Source organism: Terrapene carolina, unplaced genomic scaffold (genome assembly GCF_002925995.2).
Source record: "Terrapene carolina triunguis isolate 2854851 unplaced genomic scaffold, T_m_triunguis-2.0 Scaffold42, whole genome shotgun sequence".
Taxonomy (NCBI): Eukaryota; Metazoa; Chordata; order Testudines; family Emydidae; genus Terrapene; species Terrapene triunguis.
This window is the reverse complement of record NW_020664393.1, coordinates 44,364,799-44,384,775: the sequence shown is the minus strand read 5'-3', so window position 1 is coordinate 44,384,775 and position 19,977 is coordinate 44,364,799. Positions and strand designations below refer to the sequence as shown.

General features: G+C 41.7%; 1 protein-coding gene across 1 annotated transcript in view; it reads right to left on the bottom strand.

The window, feature by feature from the left end:
• CSMD1 (CUB and Sushi multiple domains 1) overlaps positions 1-19,977 on the bottom strand; it is a 1,543,069-nt gene that overhangs the window by 1,328,647 nt on the left and 194,445 nt on the right. The window contains exon 3 of the mRNA XM_029912248.1: positions 11,701-11,813. Within this exon, the coding sequence (XP_029768108.1) occupies positions 11,701-11,813 (113 nt within the window). The remainder of the gene's footprint in view (positions 1-11,700; positions 11,814-19,977) is intronic.

Genomic DNA, 19,977 nt, shown 5'->3' with positions numbered 1-19,977 from the left:
AGAAAAGGAGATATTTTAATAGTTTGAATAGTAGCACACAGTACAAAAAAAAAAAAAAGAAAAAGAAAAAGAAAGAAAGAAAACCCCCAAGAAATGAGGTTCAAGTGGAAGGATTTAAGCATTATAAAGAAAACAGTAGAAAAGTTACCCTCTTTTCTCTATCAAATGTCTATTGTGCAGACTGACCAGGTGTACTCTTCAGCCTGCATGCCTTAATTCAGGTTCAGATTAGGATATCACTTCCATAAATCAGCTGAGACACTTTAAAGCACTGATCTTAAAAGGTAATAATTTCTTCTAACCATTCATTCAAATTCTAGATGTATTGATGTTGCTTACAAACACATATACACACAAAAGAAAGAACATGAAACTGGTGTAACTGAAATTTACCCCCCTAACCAGGGGTACTAGAATAGAGATCTATTTCTGAGGCCTGGTCTATACTAGCTAATTAGGGTGGCATAAATATGTCACTCAGGGGTGTGAAAAATCCACAGCTCTGAGTGGTGTGGTGTAGGTAATCCAATCTAAATCCCCATGTAGATAGCGCTAGGTCAAAGAAAGAATTCTTCAGTTGATCTAGGTACCACCTCTTGGGGAGCTGAATTACCTACACAGATGAGAGAATCCTTCCCATCGGCATAGGAGGTGTCTACACTTAAAATGCTGTAGCAGCTCAGCTGTGCCACTGCAGCGTTTTAAGTGTAAACAAGCCCTGAAGTCAATAGGACTACTGGGCAATAAGGACTGGAAATCGTTGCCTTAGTTTGCTTGAGTGTGACAGAGTGCTGGACAACAAAAGTTGAGCCAGCACTCTGGTCACTCCAGCTCCAGTTAAACACTGAAGAACAGACCTTGTTAAGAAGAGCTGTGACTAAATGGTGGGTGGAGGAGAGCTGGAAGGCTAATTAATCCATTAGACAGAGGGTATACAGGAAGGAAGAAAGAACGGGGAAGCAAACAGAGAAAGGGAAAGAGAGATTGTTCTTCCCTGCTTGCCTCAGGAGCTCAGGGCTCCCTAAGACCATAGGACAGCATTTCTCAAGCTGTGGGTCAGGACCGCAAAGTGGGTTATGACTCAGTTTTAATGGGGTCGCCAAAAAGGAAAATATTTATCTTATTGGAAGACAAGTAGATTTTTTTTTTAAAATTCCCCACGTTGTATTTTATATTTTTCTGATTTAGGGAGAAGAATTCTACTTTTGTATGCCCAATCACAACTGATGAGTTCTGTGAGGGTATATCTGTTTCCCTGGACTGGGGATAGAGAACTTTGTCAAGAAGGTCCTGTCTTTGGAATTTGTTTTCCTGAACTGCCCAACCCATTTCCTAAGCCCTAGTTTGACAAGCTTCAGGTAGCTGGAAGGCTTCCCCTCCAGCAATCAGGCACTAGACTGAATGTCAGTTTATTTTGTATTGATATTTCAGGACAGGCAAATTTTCCATGGGGATGGAATAGCTGTGGGATGTCTGAGTCAGTTGTGATTGGGCACTGTTGCACATTTTAATGGTAACTTAAAACATTCTTAATTCCAGTCATTATAGGAGCTGTACAAGTTAATAAATTTCTACACTGCATTTTTGTTTTCCATCTTCTCCCTCTCAAATCCACGCAATGACTGTTTCTTGTTCTGACCTCCAAACTGAGTTCCCTATAAACTGAGGTCTTTCCAACAAGGGACTATTCAACCTGTTCATAAAATTTAGAGAACAAAGAGGGAGAATGGGGGGGAGGGGTCACAGGGCATCAGTACTTTCATGAAGGCTTAAATTTTCATTTTACTAAGTCCTCCACTATTCTGTACAAGTTTCATTCCAAAAAACATTGCTCTGGGTGTCAGGGCTGAAGTGAGCTCTCTTGGAGCCTAAAGCATTACTGCACCAGATTAGCTAACAGATAGAATAAAGAAACTGTAGAACAAAGAAACATCACTACCACTGTTCTCCTAGCCCCAAATCTTGACATCTTGCCTGCTAACATACAACATTATACTGTGGCCACCAAACCACCACTTCTGTTTTTCACTTCATGATTATGATAATCATGATTATGATTTTTTTCCATCTCATTCTAAATAGGACAATAAATTTTTAAAAAAAAAAATAAAGAAAATTCACTAAAAGAGGACAAACTATTTTTTTTTCATAAGGACTGTGTTGTAACTTTGCATATAATAAAGTTTGTTAACAAGGGACAATTGTATCCAAACTCATTTCAAGAAAGCAATTATTTCTGTACCAAAAAGCAATACATCTATAAAGTTCAGCCTAAAAGGATCTTATTTCAAGCTTTACATTCATTAAAAAGTAAATTCAAAAATATATTCATGGTTTAAAGATTTAATGAAGAACCCAGTTTGAAAAGAACATCAAACAGACTATCAGAATAGTACATGAGACAAATATTTAATGAAACACAGAAGAGCAACTGATCTGGTCCATTGCCACTAGATGCGATTGTCAAATACACTAACAATCAATGACAAAGTCTAAGCTAAGGTATGCAGCTCCAGACAATATTTATTAAAAATACCTGTACTTTTTTTTACTACATTGTTGGTATTGATTTTGATTCTACTCACGCATAAGAAGAAACCTAAAAAAGGCAGAGTTTCCCCTTTGAAAGGGGAAGACTAGAGCCACATTATATTGTCTGCTGGAGACTCACTGAAGAATATGGGAATTATCTGTCTTAATTTTTATGACTGTATATGCATATATATCCATGGGCTTGGTGGTTAAGGTATTGCTGGCTAAAAGGTAATAAGGGACAAATCCTGCAAGGATTGAATGTAGACCAAAGTCAGTTGTTTGATGCTCATATGGACAATACCAGAAGTGTAATGTGGAAAGATTACCTCTGACACTCTCTAGAGAAATGCATAACCCAGTCTGGTCAGGTTCAGTTGCCATGCTCAAAACTCCTGGAGATCTTTGGATGGGAACTCTGAGCAAAGAGACTTTGGAATGGATAGAAAGACTACCTGTGACTTAAGGGCAGAGAGAGAGAGAGAGAGATTGACAGGGTAGACCAGGGGTCAGCAACCTTTCAGAAGTGATGTGCCAAGTCTTCATTTATTCACTCTGATTTAAGGTTTCGTGTGCCAGTAATACATTTTAACATTTTTAGAAGGTCTCTTTATATAAGTCTATAATATATAACTAAATTATTGTATTTAAAGTAAATAAGGTTTTTAAAATGTTTAAGAAGCTTCATTTAAAATTAAATTAAAATGCAGAGCCCCCCGGACCGGTGGCCAGGACCCAGGCAGTGTACTGAAAATCAGCTTAAGTGCCACCTTCAGCACGCGTGCCATATGTTGCCTACCCCTGGGGTAGACAGGCAGTCTGGGAGGCAGCAGTTGCAGAGGGGAACCTGGGTTAAATGGAACCTGCTTAAACTGGCAAAAAAGGCTAAATTTAGATAAGACAGTATGTGTTTAAGCTTTTGTTATTTAACCCTGTTCTTTCTGCTTGTGATATTCCTATGGACAAATACAACATACTCTGTTCTGGACAAGCTCTTTTCTGTACCTGCATTTAATTTTGGGTCAGAGCTCCCAGAGAGGATTCCTTACCAGCAGCTAAATCCAGTGTGTCAGCTGGAGGTAATATGCTTGCTAAACATGGGTGCTATCACCAGGCAATCCAGTCAACAATAGCATGAACTGTGGGGTTCTACTCTTGAGAGAAATGCAGGTGCAGCCATGTCACTTGGAAAGGGTGTCCACAGGAAAGAGTGGCCAAATGTACAGTCCATCTATTGTGTTAATTTTGAGGGAATAAATGGGCCCAGTAAGTCAAAGATGCTAACATGACCTTGACCCTGTACAACACTAAACAGCTAAACTTGGTTCAACGTTTTGAGTATACACAACTCAACCTGCTTAGTCCCATCACAAGCACATCAGTTATTTGCTTTCCCGTAGTTAGGCTTACAACTTGCAGACCTAGTAGGCCTACCAATGAATGCAATGGCAAACCATGACAGTCATATTGGCATTCAAGCTTCTGGTCTCCTCTCAGTGGGTTCATGTGAAGTCAAAAAACAAACAAACAAACAAACCCATATGATCTCCAAAGGAAACAAATCTTTTTTGATGCTTGTGAGGGCCCACTGAGTAAATTTAAGGAAAAAGGAACATTCCTGGCCCCGCACAGTCCCTAGTGAGACTGAAGTATTGAACCATAGAAAAAAAGAAAAAAAAACAAACGAAATATAGGGACTCAGCAGTGGGAAAGTGGGGGTAACAGGTGAAGATAGATAATTCTTCAAAGACATTACCTTGAAACTGGACCACCGTCTACTGCTGTTGATGCTGAAAGGATTTATTTATTTATTTATTTATTTGAAGACGCTCCAGGGAAAGTACATACGAGGAAATAAGGTGACCTCTTTTATAAAATGTTAATGCTTCACATGAGCAGAAAACTGTGAGAGTTCAAAACAACGGTGCCCTCAGGGGAGTGGAAAGAGGGACAAGGTTTGCACAAGCTCTCATGACGTCAAAGAAAATACACTGTGGCAAGGTGGTGGTCAAGAGGAGATACAAGCACATGCCCAATCGAGTATTCCTGGCTTTTTGTTGTGCATTTTTTGTTTGTTTGTTTTGTTTTTAAGCATTTAACATTTCTACATGACAAAATACATTTGGAATTTCAACTGAGGTAGGTTAAAAATCTCTAGCTCATTTTAAGCTTCTGATGTTTGCTACTTAGTGGCAGTAAACAGTGTAGCATAATGTAAGATAAAATAACATGATAATTTCATCTTACAAATGATAAGGAACAGAGAACTTGAAATTAATTTTTTTTCTTTCTTGATGCATTTTGTGTACTGAACATACATTGGGTATTCTGAACAAATGCATGGCAGGGAATTCTCAGATTAGTAGACTGATGGTGTGCCATGTCACTGGAAAGTGTGATGAGGTTTACAGACCCCATACTGAACCAGGGCCTTAGGGAATAGAGCAATACACGTCTAGAGAGGCCCCACCCCTGAACAGGTACAGGACATGCTCATGGTGGAGAAATAGTTTAAAAGGACACTGGTAGGCCAGGGAAAGTGGGGAAGGAGTTGCAGGATGCACCAGGAAGCAAGGCTGATACTAGGAGCTGTGATAGGAGTGTGTACACCTTATTAAGGCACCTCTAGCAGTGAGGATCTCGAAGCCTTAACAGAGACTGCTTTGACAGGACATTAAGAGTATGTCTACACTGCAATAAAAGACTAGTAGCATGGCCATGGCTGGCCTGGGTCAGCTCACTTGGGCTCTGAGAGTCAGTGCCACAGGCTTTCTATTGCAGTGTAGACATTCCAGATGGACTGTTAGGGTGTCTTCTAAACAGTGACCACACACCAAACATTGGAGCTCCAGTCTGGTAGGAAGTGACCTAGGGGAAGATTGATAACTGCTCTGGACACTTTGAAAAAACTCATAAGGGCCCTGGGATGAAACCCTGTGGAGAGAGTGGGGCCCAGGTCTTCTACCTTGCCTCCCTGCTCCTCTGTAGCAGCAGAACTCCCAGCATTAAGCATTCAGGAGGGATTGAGGTCCACTGCATACAACTTGGCTGAGTCCTCCTCAAGGATGACTAGACTGGCAGAAACTGTAAGGCCACTGCCTAATTACTAGGACAATTGGTTATTAGACTATCCCACTACAGAAAGCATTACAGAATTAAATATTAATCTGTATATTGTTCCGGTATCATTTCAAGTGTGAACACCACTAAATTCTTTTCAACTTTCTGTAGTTGTACTCTATGTATGAGGAAGTGTTAATATGTTTCTGTTTTTTTTCCTTTTGAATAATATTTTATAATAAGAATAGCATTTTTGTGCTTCTACCTGTAGTTCTCAAACTGCTTTGCAAAATGTGAGTAAGAATTGTTGTCCCCACTTTAATGAAAGAAAATTGAGTAAAAGAGGTTAAATGACTTATTGAAAGTCACTCAGCAATTCACTAGCAGGGCTGGGAATATAACTCGGGTCACTTGATTCCCAGTCCAGTACCCTATGTATTACAGAACACTGCAACCTTTCTCTTTCTATAAAATAACAATCAATAGGAATAATGCTAGATAGAAACTTCCCCGATGAAAATTCCATTTCCTAGATTTGAGGTAAGGTCTTGGATTCAATTTATGACCTTAAACTCCAGTAGTGTAAATGGTAAAATGCCAGCCAACATATGTATAATTCATAGAGTTTTTTATAGTTTTGCTTAAATAATTTATAAAAAAATTCTGCAAATTACTATTTCTTAAATTTCACAGACTTTTGCATATATATACCCATTCATCTGCTGTGAACTTCCTCTACTTCAACAATAATTCTGGCAAATAACAATTAGTCCATAATACTGTCTGCAACAGATTAGAGTGCTCAAGTGCTCAATGCAAGATCTTGAAAGATTACCATAGTTATTGATATTCAAAAATATATAGAAAAAAGAATTCTGGTGTCAAATAATCTAGTTTTAAATAAATATGTAACCTTGCAATCTGTTGAGCTGAAGCAAGTTTCGTTCTTAGCAGAAAACAACAACTGAATTCTGGCTACATGACCACTCAGATCTCTTTATTCACAATCCTAGATGACTTTTGCCAGCTTACTGCAGGAAAGTCAGATTTATTTTAAGTAAAAATTTTGCTCAGTGGGATAGACTCATGAGAGCAACATTTCATGTTCCTGAGGAGTCTAGGTGGCAGCAGGCAAATCTCATAAATATGAATATGAAAACTTGGACTATGAACACTGCTATTTAATATTAATAACATCACTAACACATTCATAGCAACCTACAGCATTCAGTAGGCCTGATTATCGCTTTACTTCCTATACTCACTAGTGAAAATTATGAGTAAAGGCAGTAAAATCAATAGCCCAGAATCTAGGCCTTGTGGCCCAGGAAGGGACAGAAACTGGCATTTTCTTTCCCCTGAGGATTCAGTGTGCAAAGTCCTCAGTTGGTATAGGGTAAGTATAGATGGCTCATGTGTCCCCCTCCCTTGCTCAGAAGTGTGAAGGGTGCAAAGGAGGAGAGAGGTGAGATGGAGGCATGGCTGGAGTAGGCTGCACTCAGCTACTGTTACCTCATGGATGATCCCATCGTGACCACTGCCATCTGGCACAGGTATGGTAGCACCCAGACACAGAATTAAGAAGAAGCAACCTGCTCCCTGACAGCATCCCCTCTGTTGTGCAAAGTGGAAACTAGTGTAGTAGAAAATCTTGTTGAATTGAGCTACAGTAATGCAAAACTGACATGAGATCTGAACCAGTGTTACCAAAATACGCTAGCTCTTCCACATGATAAATATTTTAAAAGCTTATTCTAAAGATGGTTTTATTATTTAAGGAACTATAGCTTAATCAATCTATTGTAAACTGATTTGATTTTTTAATTGTATGAGTGTAACACTTAGGGGCTAATTCAGATTAAATTTCTTATTCAAATGAAAGTGCGGGAAAATGCTAGCTTTGCAGTTGCACACTGTGCAACTTCCCAGAATGTGGAAAGTTCATGAAAATAAATTCTTCCACCCTTCTACTTCACTGCTCCTGATATTTGAATTCTTCAGAACCTTCCTCTTCATCTCTTCATCTGCAGCCATGAAACAAGGGAGAGGTCAACAGCATTAATCTGGAATAACTCCCCTGATGAAAAGCCCATTTTTTCTGGCTCCAAAACCTGTTTGTTACCTTAGTATTATTCAGGACACATCTATTCTCTATTGATGAATTTCTCCCTTTGAATGTTGTTCCTGACTGACCAATATTCAATTAATAAGGAAGAACTTACTCCCAATGTATGATGTATAAGGGAGTGCCCTAAATATGCTGTGAAGAAGCCCCTGTTGCCACTCTCAGGAGCCTAAATGCCAAGTATATCAATCTGTCTAGCCTGAGTTAGGAACTGTCAGACCTCCCAGGGAAATCCACAAAACTCCTAATTGTTGATAAATCTTCTCCCTAGCTATTGCTATATAGGTTTCTTGTGACTTATACACTTTGCACCTTTTTACACTGGAGAGTGGCAATCATCACTTTGTCTGAGGGCACGTCTACACTACAGCGTTACATCAGTGCAGCTGTACCCATGCAGTTGCATTGCTGTGGAACGTCTGGTGAAGACGTGCTATGCTAACAGGAGAGCGCTCTCCCATTGGTATAATTACTCCACCTCAGCGAGAAGCAGAAGCTATGTCGGCAGGAGGCACTCTCCTGCTGACATAGCGCCAGTGTGGACAGTGTGAAACTTGCATTGCTTGGGAGGGAGGGGGAGATTTTTCACACCCCTGAGCGACGTAAATTAGATTGACTTAAGCCAGGGGTGGGCAAATTACGGCTTGCAGGTCGGATCTGGCCCTTGAGGGCTTTGGATCCGGCCCGCGGGATTGCCCCCTGTGGTGCTGTGGGCCGCATGCCGCTTTCAGAAGCGGCCGGCACCACTTCCCTGCATCCCCAGGCGGGGGGGAGGAGGGGCCAGAGGGCTCTGTGCATTGCCCTTGCCTCCAGGCACCGCCCCCCGCAGCTCCCATTGGCCGGGAATGGGGAACCGCGGCCAATGGGAGCTTCGGGGGACGTACCTGGAGGTGCGGCAAGGGCAGCGCATGCGGAGCCCTCTGCTCGCCCTCCCCCAGGGGCCGCAGCGCTTCCTGGAAGGGCAGGCAGGCAGGGAGCCTGTCCTAGCCCCGGTGCGCACTGCTGCCACCCCAGAGCAGCTTTAGGTAAGCGGCGCTGGGCCGGAACCCGAACCCCGCCTGCACCCCGCCCCCCAACTCCCTGCCCTGAACTCCCTGCCTGCACCTCGCACCCCTCCTGCACCCAACTCCCTGCCCTGATACCCCTCATACACCCCGCAGCCCAACTCCCTGCCATGTACCCCCTCGTACACCCCGCACCTCTCCTGCACCCAAACCCGGCCCTGAGCCCCGTCGTGCACCCCAACCCCCTGCCCTGAGCCCCCTGCTGCACCCTGCACCCCATCCCCTACCGCACCTCGCACCCCTCCTGCATCCCAACTCCCTGCCTGAGCCCCCTCGTACACTCCGCATGCCTCCTGCACCCCAACCCCCTGCTGCACCCTGCACCCCTGTGCACCCCAGCCCCCTGCCACACCCCGGACCCCTCCTGCACCCCAATCTCCTGCCTTGAGTCCCCTGTGGCACCCCGCACCCCTCCTGCACCCCAACCCCCTGCCCTGAGCCCCCTGCTGCACCCCGCACCCCTCTTGCATCCAACCCCCCTGCCCTGAGTCCCCTCCCGCAGTCCGCACCCCTCCTGCACCCCTGCCCTGAGCCCCCTCCTGCACTCTGCACCCCTCCTGAACCCCAACCCCCTTCCCTGAGCCCCCTCATACATCCTGCACCCCTCCTCTGCCCCAATCCCTTGCCCTGAGCCTCTTGCTGAACACCGCACCCCCTCCCACACCCCGCACTCCCTCCCGCACCCCAACCTCCTGCCCCGGCCCTTCATAGAATTTCGCCACCCAGATGTGGCCCTCGGCTCAAAAAGTTTGCCCACCCCTGACTTAAGCAGTAGTGCAGACCTCATGAACTGTCCCATTTTTTACAGCAATACATTTAAAAGACTATAATTTTGTTTAACCAGTGAGCGGCGCCATCTATGTCAGTGTTAATTACATCCCTTCCTACCAGGGTTTTAAAAGAAAATAGGCCAGCAAGTAGTATAATTATATTACAGCCTAGGGCTCTGTATATCTTTTCCTTGCAGACAATCAAGAGAAGTTCCTTTGAATAGTCTATTATGTCTCAACTGGAAAAGCAGAGAGCATAGTTTTCATGCAAGGATGAGATAGGCTCTCATGTGCAGCTACTGGATGGGGAGGTATTCAAAGATCTACTTGCAGCTGAGGCAACCATGGCATAGCTCCTATTTTTGAAGTTTTTATTTGACTCCCCTAGAAAAGTTCCTGACATGGGCCATAAGGATGTGTCTAGTCTTTTACCCTCTAAAATTTCTTACTATCATTAATACTGGTATAGCTGTACTAGTGAGATCCATGCGGGGAATGCTAGTGTAGAAAGGTGGCTAGATCATCTAATCCAGTTTAGAGATAGCCCAGGTAAAATGGTGATTAAAGTGCTGATGATTGATAGTACCTTATTTACACTAGTGCCCCCAGCTACCAATAAAACTGCACCAGGGATTAATTTTAGCTAAAAGAAATTTAGTGTAGCCTAGGCCTCTAATTCAACTCGCAGGACGCAAACACCAAATTAAATTCATTCTAGTATCCCCCAGCTATCAATAGAGTAACCACAGCTGGACATCTGAAACAAAACTGAAGACTTCACACTATTGCTCAGATAGTACACTGTCACAGCAACAAAACCTTAGATAACACTTTTGAAAATTCCACCCAGAATTAATCACAATGTGTCTAATTAATATGGGAAAGGTATGTACTAGTCTAGGAGAGAGAGTGAATTATTACTAGTCATTAGGTAATATAATGAAGTCTACCATAAATGCACAGAATAAATGCTCCAGGGTTATCAAACTTTTGAATAAGAATTATGTAAAATTTTCAAAAATGTCTAAGTAACTTATAAACCTAAATCAACAGGATTTAGGCACATTTGAAAACAAAAAAAAATTATCCATTGTGAATAACTAAAATTATCCCACCACACTTGGAAAGAATAGACCAAGGCCAAATTCCTAAGGCCAAGCCATTTCTGAGCTATGTTTCACACAAAGCAAAGGTGAAAATCAGAATTTTCATACTGTAGTAGCTGATAAATAACTTATTGTCCCAAATGTTTCTGAAATAAATTCCTCTGTCAGAAGTCTAAACTTGTTAAATTGCAGGAAGCCTGGCTTCATATTTGCAAAATTGGATTGGGAGAAAGGGGTCCAAAACCAACCTTGTCACAACTTTAACTATGTAGAAGTATTTACACTAAAAATTAATAATTCAACTCAGTATTATAAGTGATTTACTATATACCACAGAATCTGATAACATCCTCAAAATGTAGGATGAAGAAATCAAAAGAGGAGTATTATCCTTCCTGTAAGATTCAAAGCTATTATATCAATATTACTACTCCTGCTTTAAGAGCCTAAAACTTAAGTACATAGTAGATAATGGCAGACATGAAGTTCTTGGTCCTACCTTGTCTACAAATGCAGAATTCTTAAACTTGTTTATCATCTTTCACATTGACTCCTTTGTTATTTGTCTCATTTTTTTCAAATATCAAAGCCATTCAGTTTCTAAATGTGAGCATTTTATCCATAAGCAAAGATTCTCATACTAATTCTCAAGATCAAATTAGTATCCAGACCATTTATTTTATATCCCACATCCAGCATTTAAAAAAAGTTTTCAGAAGTAATTGTTGAAGACAAAAAAAAAAAATCAAATTTTTAAAATTTATATAATTCAGGACCCATTTTTGGAACCATCATCTCAAACCGGTATGGATTCAAGCACTCAATTTCACCATTGATTGTATGCACAATTTAAAAATAAAGACTGTGTCCATGAATGATATACTGGAATACAGAAAAGTCACAGTATATTTGTAGTTTTGGATTCAAGGTCTCAACAGGGGACACTGAGGTCAAACCAACAGTTCAAAACAAACCCATTTCAAAATGAGGTCCTGCAATAACTCTCCAAGTAACTTCCAAGGATAAAAACAGGCAGATCTTACCTTCGTAGATAGCCTTGAAACCTTGAGCACTCACAGCAAAGTCTGTGGTGAAACAAAGTGTGAGGATAGATCCTGTGCTCACAATAGATGATGGCAGCTGAAATCCAGACAACCTGCACAAATAAAAGCCCCCACAAATGTTATAAATAATAAAAATAAATATAAGCAGTAGTTTTAAAATTAATGATAACTTGGAATCTCTCATGATGTTTCTGTGTATAATACCACTGTGATGATATAGCCAGACATTTGGAATGCCAACATTTTATATTGATACTATTGCTGTAGTATCCTAAAGACTCCTTGCAAATACTAACACATAGTATTAAGCATGGCCAACTTCTAGAGAATTTATGTTCTTTTCTTTCACCTATGGATTCTCACCAGGAATACCGGAAGAATCTCCGTACCATTTTTTAAAGAACAGAAGTTATTATATTTCATTCTTTTCCTCCCTACCACATTCATTCCTCTTCTAATGCACTTTGTTTCTTTCCCAAACCATTCTCTGACCTCCAGGCCACACAACCATGTGCCTTAAATCCCCACCTCACTCACCCCATTAAAGTCCATCCTATACCCATGTCTCACCTCGGGCACTCGTTCTAGCTATTGTAATTTAACTGTGATTGGGGAAAAGGGCCTAGTCTGAGGGAGGAGAGCTGTTGAGAATAGGGCGAGGCTGGTGAGCAGAAGAACTGTAAATTAACACAGCATTTAAATAGTCTGGGAGTTCCTTCCTATCCAACTCCCAATCAAAAGAAGAGAAAACCTATTATCTGACTCCCAGAGAGCCTGCAATAGCAGGCAGTCATCTCTCTCTCTCTCTCTTTTGCAGTCTAAGAAAAACAGAGGGATAGTAAGTGGGGAGCCAGGGATTCTTCCCTTTTCTTTCTCTCCACACATCAAGGTTGTAGGACTCCTCTTGCCCTTCTACTTTCTTGGAAGAGGCTGGAGTTTTAGTCTGGTGAGTGAGTGGGAACTCACTAGTGCAGGCTGAGCTAGTGGAAATCAAAGCTTCTGCTCAGCTGGGCACTGAGCTTGCAGTACCTGCCAGGTAACAGCACAGTCCGGTTGTCCAGCAGCCCATTCTTAGCCTACTGATTGCCCCTCCAATTATCCACCAGCACCCCAAAACAGGTATTCAAAAATAGAATCTTTCACTGTATCCATTTGGGGACACCCATCTATTGAGACTACAGAGACCATCTGTCTATATATCTAGGTTCTTTTAGTGTGCCCCTTGCCATACTATTCATTGATTTTGCAGTCACAGATTTTTTCTGTGTCTTGTGCAGTTGTGGTCATATTGCTAGTAATATTGCTTAATAAATAAATTGCTTAATAAATAAATAAATACATAAATTTTAACATGATTGTTCAGTGAAATCAATTCTGACTAACACAGCTAAAGAAATTAAGTATAATGCTGCAAAACATTAATAAAGACAAACATTGGGAACAAAGACATAATAGAGACAAGTCTTAGATTCCCTTAATACAGGGAAAAAGTAGTGCACGCAAGTCATAGCTCTAGATGTACTTCAAATTTTTGTCATGTTTTAAGACACATTTTGGATAAATATTCTAAAGTATTCTTTCCTCTTAATACATATGCTAAATAATACCAACAAAATTATGTAAGTTTGTATTCTTGGTGGTTTACTTGCTTCACCTATAGAAGTCAGCTTGGTAGAAAGTTAATAGAACAGTCATTTTACGACTTTAGATATCATGCCTTGTGTCTCTTGTGTAATTAGCCTTCACACCTTCTTATGAATATCAGTATTTAACATAAGCTTGCTACCAAGTAGCAACTCTTTACATTCATTTTGAGAACTAAGGGCTGCTCACCAATACCAATATTTTGATATTGATAAAGACCAAATAAAGGATGAAAAAATGACTACAACTTTTTTTTGCCATCCTTTTTATATTCTAAAACACTAAGGAACATATTTCACTGTCATACTCACTTCATGGCAGGTTAGGAACATAAGAATAGCCATACTGGGTCATATCAAAGGCCCATCTAGCCCAGTATCCTGTCTTCCGACAGTGGCCAATGCCAGGTGCCCCAGAGGGAATGAACAGAACAGGTAATCATCAAGTGATTTATCCTCTGTCACCCATTCTCAGCATATGGGAAACAGAGGCTAGGGACACCATCCCTGCCCATCCTGACTAACAGCCATTGATGAAGGAAATCTTAGAAAAGTAAAATGCAAAGACTTGGTTACTCAAAATTAGTGCTATGCTAAGGCTAGATGATGTGATAATTTCTAGCTTGTGCAAGAGAGGCTTGATTCAACTGTCAATGAAATCGGTACAAAGGATTCCATCGACTTCAAAGGAGCTGGACTGAGCATCATCCGACCACCCTCTGTTCAACACCCATCTTAAGAAATGTACTCTTTCTGCAGCCTTCTGGCAGTAATCCACCATAAAAAAACAAATGTTTATATATTTTTAAAAATTAGTGAGAGTGAGCAGCTGGATGGTTAACTGCACTTTGTGCCTTTGAAAGTCTCCCCATGACTTTTTCAGAAATGGATTTCATAGTTCTGTCATAGCTTAATACACAGTTAATAATACATGGACACAGAGAGAAACAAAGCTGTGATAACACTGTATCTCTCTAGTACTAATGCACTGTGGGAGAGGCAAAATGGGGCTCAGTTGGGGCCACCCTCCCATGCAGCACCCCAGGCCCAGAACTCTTCAGGGGAGATCCCTACTTGGAGCCATGAGACATTTTGCCCCTCTCACAGCCCTATGGGCTTTTGGAAAGAAATTGCAGGGAGAAGCCAGCCAGAAACAGAGCCAGCACAAGGCAGCTGCAGAAAACAGTTCAAGCAGGGACTGATGGACTCTGGTGATGTCATCACACTATTTTGATGGTCTCCAGACTCCTCCATTTAATAATAATATATGGAGATATACCTATCTCATAGAACTGGAAGGGACCCTGAAAGGTCATCGAGTCCAGCCCCCTGCCTTCACTAGCAGGACCAAGTACTGATTTTGCCACCCCACATCCCTAAGTGGCCCCCTCAAGGATTGAACTCACAAGGCTGGGTTTAGCAGGCCAACGCCCAAACCACTGAGCTATCCCCTCCCCTCTTTATCTTTCCACCTAGCTAATCCCCTCCTAACATAAACCCACTGAAAGGATGTATATAACAAATGGAAACCAAACCTAAAATGGAACTAACATGATGTTTGCTTCCATCACATTGTTCGCTCCCTTGTATATTCTCTTTCTTTCCCCTACTCTTTCTCTTCCTTATGCAGACTGGAAGCTCTTTGGGGGTAGAGATTGTTTCTTGTTTTATGTAATAAACTTGATAAGTAATAACAATTATAATAGTACTAGAGCACACTGTCATGACTACAATACAATTCTTTTTTATTGTTTGGAAATTTATTTTTGATCTGGTGCACTGGTCTTTCCCTTTTGTGCAAAACAGTTAAAGTTTTATTTTAGTGTTTTGGCACCAATTCCCACAAGTATTATTGTCAGTATGATGAATAGCTTGTGGATCAAATTTAATATTTCCTGAAATTTAAGAGAAAAAGGAGAATACATGGGGAAAAATATATCACTGACCCACAGAATAATAAAACAAGGCTGACTGATCCCCTGGCTTCTCAGAACATTGTAGACCAAAATTCAACAGAAATGAAACTTTTCCCTATTGACACTGAATATTATGCAAGTGATGCTATTTTCTCCCAAGAGACAGTCAGGGCCGGCTCTGGCTTTTTTGCCGCCCAAGGCAAAAAAGCCTCCGGACGCCCTCCCCCCCCCGTGGGGGGGGGCGGCCGGAGCCCCGGGGGGAGGGTGGCGAGCCCCGGCGGGGGCTCCGCTCTCCCCCCGGTGGCCAGAGCAGCGGGGGCTCGGCTCTCCCCCCCCCCCAGCGGCCAGAGCGCCGGGGGCAGGGCGGCGAGAGGGCGGCGAGTCCCAGCTGGGGCTCGGCTCTCCCCCCGGCGGCCGGGGGGAGGGCGCGGGAGGAGGGTGGCCAGAGCGCCGGGGGGAGGGCGGCAAGCCCGGCTGTGGCCCTGCTCTCCCCGGCGGCCGGAGCGCCGCGCCGCCCCCCTCCAGGTGCCGCCCCAAGCACCAGCTTGGGTGTTTGGTGCCTGGAGCCGGCCCTGGAGACAGTAATGGTTTGACCTCTATTCAGACACCTCCTGGGGAAAGAGCAGAACTGAAATTGACTTTCAAGGGGGAAAAAAATCTCCCCTGAAACAGACATACCCCCTTTACTGCAGGATGGCTTGTACAGCACCTATAAAGATGAAATACATGGTAAGATTAGAAGCAAAAGATTGTGTCAGCTTTGCATATATTTCTCTCCCTCCCCCACAAACACACACACTTTGTATTAATCCTTAAAGGGTTTTAAGAAGGTGTAGAGACACTCCCACAAAGACAATGAGATTGAATGTCACAAAATTCAGGTCTAGAAAGAACAGACACAATATTTTCAGTGAATTGTTCAGTTGGAAACTATTAGACAGCAACTGAAAATCAACATGAGCGTAACTCACATTCCTTAGAACATATATAAAAAGCTGCATCCCAAGCAAAAACATTGTTAACCTACCAATTAAGTCATTTTTTCCCCATAAAAACCCTTCCACTGGTTAGCTATTGCTTACTTCATGTGTCACAACATGTTTTGCACATTCCTTTTATCATACACAAAATCACATACTGTATATTGCCAGGTTAAAGCAGTAGGAGAGTGTGTTTGTTATACCCAGACTTTGAAATGTTTAGTTAAAACAAACAAGTGTATTTTTCACCATCACACATCTTCACAACATAGTGCAAAAAAAAAAAAAAAAAATCAGATGCGGAATATACCTGACTGACTTGTCCATCAGAATACAACATTAGGTTGTGTAACGTGTACAGAAATGGCACATAAGTCCTGAATTTAACCTAAGTTAAAAAGACAAGAGTTTTATACTTTTTTCCCATTTAACAAATCTGGGCATGAGGATTGTTTGCTATCTTCCCAGCTATTACTTCAGGGGTGGATGTGGCATGGGAGGGGAAGAGAGAAAGAATTGGTTTTGATTTTTTATTAAATTTGGAGGCACTCACAATGACGTGGGTCATATCAAAGTGTCCAGTTCACCTACAAAGAGAGAGGAACAGTCATCCACAGTAAGGGTCCCATCCTGCAATGAGCTCCACACAAGGGTACCCTGAAATTAAGTGGAGCCTCTCTGACTTCAAAGAAACAAGTTGCAGGAATGGGCCTTAGGCGAAGTTTCCTACTACATCCTTTTCCCTATGAATAACCATAAAATCATAGAATCGTGGGACTGGAAGGGACCTCAAGAGGTCTTCTGGTCCAGTCCCCTGCACTCAAATCAGAACTAAGTATTATCTAGACCATCTCTGACAAGTGTTTGTCTAACCTGCTCTTAAAAATCTCCAATGATGGAGATTCCACAACCTCCCTAGGCAATTTATTCCAGTGCTTAACTACCCTGACAGGAAGTTTTTCCTAATGTCCAACCTAAACCACCTTGCTGCATTTAAGCCCATTGCTTCTTGTCCTATCCTCAGAGGTTAAAAAGAACAATTTTTCTCCCTCCTCCTTGTAATAATCTTTTAGGTACTTGAAATCTATTATCATGTCCCCCCTCAGTCTTCTCTTCTCCAGACTAAACAAACCCAGTTTTTTCAATCTTCCCTCATAGGTCATGATTTCTAGACCTTTAATCATTTGTGTTGCTCTTCTCTGGACTTTCTCCAATTTTTTCTTCATCTTTCCTGAAATGTTGCCCCCAGAACTGGACACAATTCTCCAGCTGAGGCCTAATTAGGGCAAAGGAGAGTGGAAGAATTATTTCTTGCGCCTTGCTTACAACACTCCTGCTAATACATCCCAAAATTATGTTTGCTTTTTTTCCCCCAACAGTCACCCACTATGAGCCCCAGATCCCTTTCTGCAGTACTCCTTCCTAGGCAGTCATTTCCTATTTTGTATGTGTGCAACTGTTTGTTCCTTCCTAAGTGAAGTACTTTCAATTTGTCCTTATTGAATTTCATCCTATTTACTTCAGACTATGTCTCTAGTTTGTCCAGATCAGTTTGAATTTTAATACTATCCTCCAAAGAACCCCTCCCAGCTTGGTATCATCTGCAAACTTTATGAGTGTACTCTTTATGCCATTATCTAAATCATTGATGAAGATATTGAATAGAACCGGACCCAGACCTGATCCCCGCGGGACCCCACTTGATATACCCTTACTGATGCCCTTCCTAATGGCTCTGTGCTATTACATCAGACAAGTCAAATTATGTAAAAACAAATTAGCCTTTAATTTTTTCTAAACCCAGTAAAAATATTCAAATTTCATAATTTATAAGCCCTTGTCCTTACTGGAGAGTTAACTCGCGCTTAAATCAAGTGTTGCCCCTGACTTTAGTCTGATCCACACACAAAAGTCCTTGACCTGAGTGTGGTGGTGCTTTTTACTCAAACTGGCTGGGGGTATTGACTACAGCTCAAATTTAGCACAAATCAGAGTCTTCCACAATCACTGTGTGCTGTTCAACCACACTGAAACAACACTTGCTCTCACTTGAGCTAGGCTAACTCAATAGTAGTTAACCTGAGGGCAGATAACCCAAATTAGGCTATGTCTTCACTGCAGAATTAAGTGTCCCTATTGTGTTACTTTATCACATTCAGCAGGTAACCTCCATGTTATTTAATAATTCAGTCTAAAAAGAGTGTTTCAGTAAAATGTGTTCTTTTTGTACAACATGGTTAATACAAAAAGTAACAACACTAAATACTTTATTTCCAAGATAAGTAAATTATGCAAACTACAAAGTAGTAATCAAATATAAAAATAATGCGCCTGATTTTGATTTCACACCAGTTGAAAACTTTCTTCAGTTGAGTTACTCTGGAATTGCACCAATATAAGTGAGAAGTGAATCAGGAACAACATGCCTGGTTCTCCATTGTGTTCCTCCACTTTAACACAGCTGAAATAATTGGAGTCACATGGGCATAAAACTAGGATTAAAGCCCAAACCTTAATCTTGTCTACCAGCTAGGTGACTGATCACTCTAAACCCAACGTGCTAGAAGGAAATCCTCTTTATTCAGTGACACAACTCCACCTGCCTCTTCATAACATAATATGAGTTTCTGCAGTGTCCCCTCCCCACTCTTCCTGTCTGAGAAGCTAAATCATTTAGTGCCCATATCGCTTCTTCCTTTTCTAGCCAAAATTTAACAGTCAACAACCAATATTTTCTGTAACACACAATTCCAAATACTTATAACCAGGCTAGCAACTAAACTTACTATCAATATTCAATTAAAATCTCAAGTGTCTTCCACTGTCACTTAGACCAGTGGTCTCCAAACTTTTTTCATCGCGCACCCCTATCAGTAAAAACATTTTGAGCACACACCCCCTGCCGCGCCGGCTCTACCATTTTTGCCGACTCCCGCCCGAACTGCCAAAAAAAAAAAAAAAAACAACTCCTGCCGCGCACACCCAAGGATCCTCTTGTGCACCCCACTTTGGAGACCACTGACTTAGACTACGAGGTCTCCCTTGAAATATCAACTGTTCTTGCTTGACTCTCACTTTGAGCTCCACATGCCTCTCTGCCTCATATCCTTTTTCTTGTGGTTATTTTGGATTCTCAATCATGTCTACAATATCGGAGCACTGTCCATGTGCCATAGGCTTCATTCTGAGTGACTTCCATTGCGTAGCAAATTCCAACTGCCTTGTCAGGGGTTAATTCTGGGTCTCCTAGTAGTATCTGAGCTATTTTGTTCCAGATTCTGGTCACAGTCTGGTCACAGTCTGGTCTCTTATCAGGGACCTAGATTTGCAAGACTAATCTAAGGCTGAAGAGCCAGTTATAAATGTTATGTTCATACCATACACACAGAGAAGTTCAATAAAAACATGAAATACTCTTGCAAAGTAACACTACTTTATGTCTTAAAATTCAAACCGATAGCACACAGGAACCAAAAAAAGAGACACCCAAAGCAGAGTACTCCATAAAACAGAGAGGCACAATTTACCTCACTTTATTCTAGATTTCTGCAGATTGACTCTCTGATCAGACACTTCCATACAGAGCCCCCTAGCCTGCAAGCCAGACGAGGAAACCATGAGCATTTAAACTGATAGTTTACCATTTTAATTTCATTTTTTTTATACACCACAACAAACCTAGACTACGGCTTCACTTTATTTTTGTACCCTCAGGTT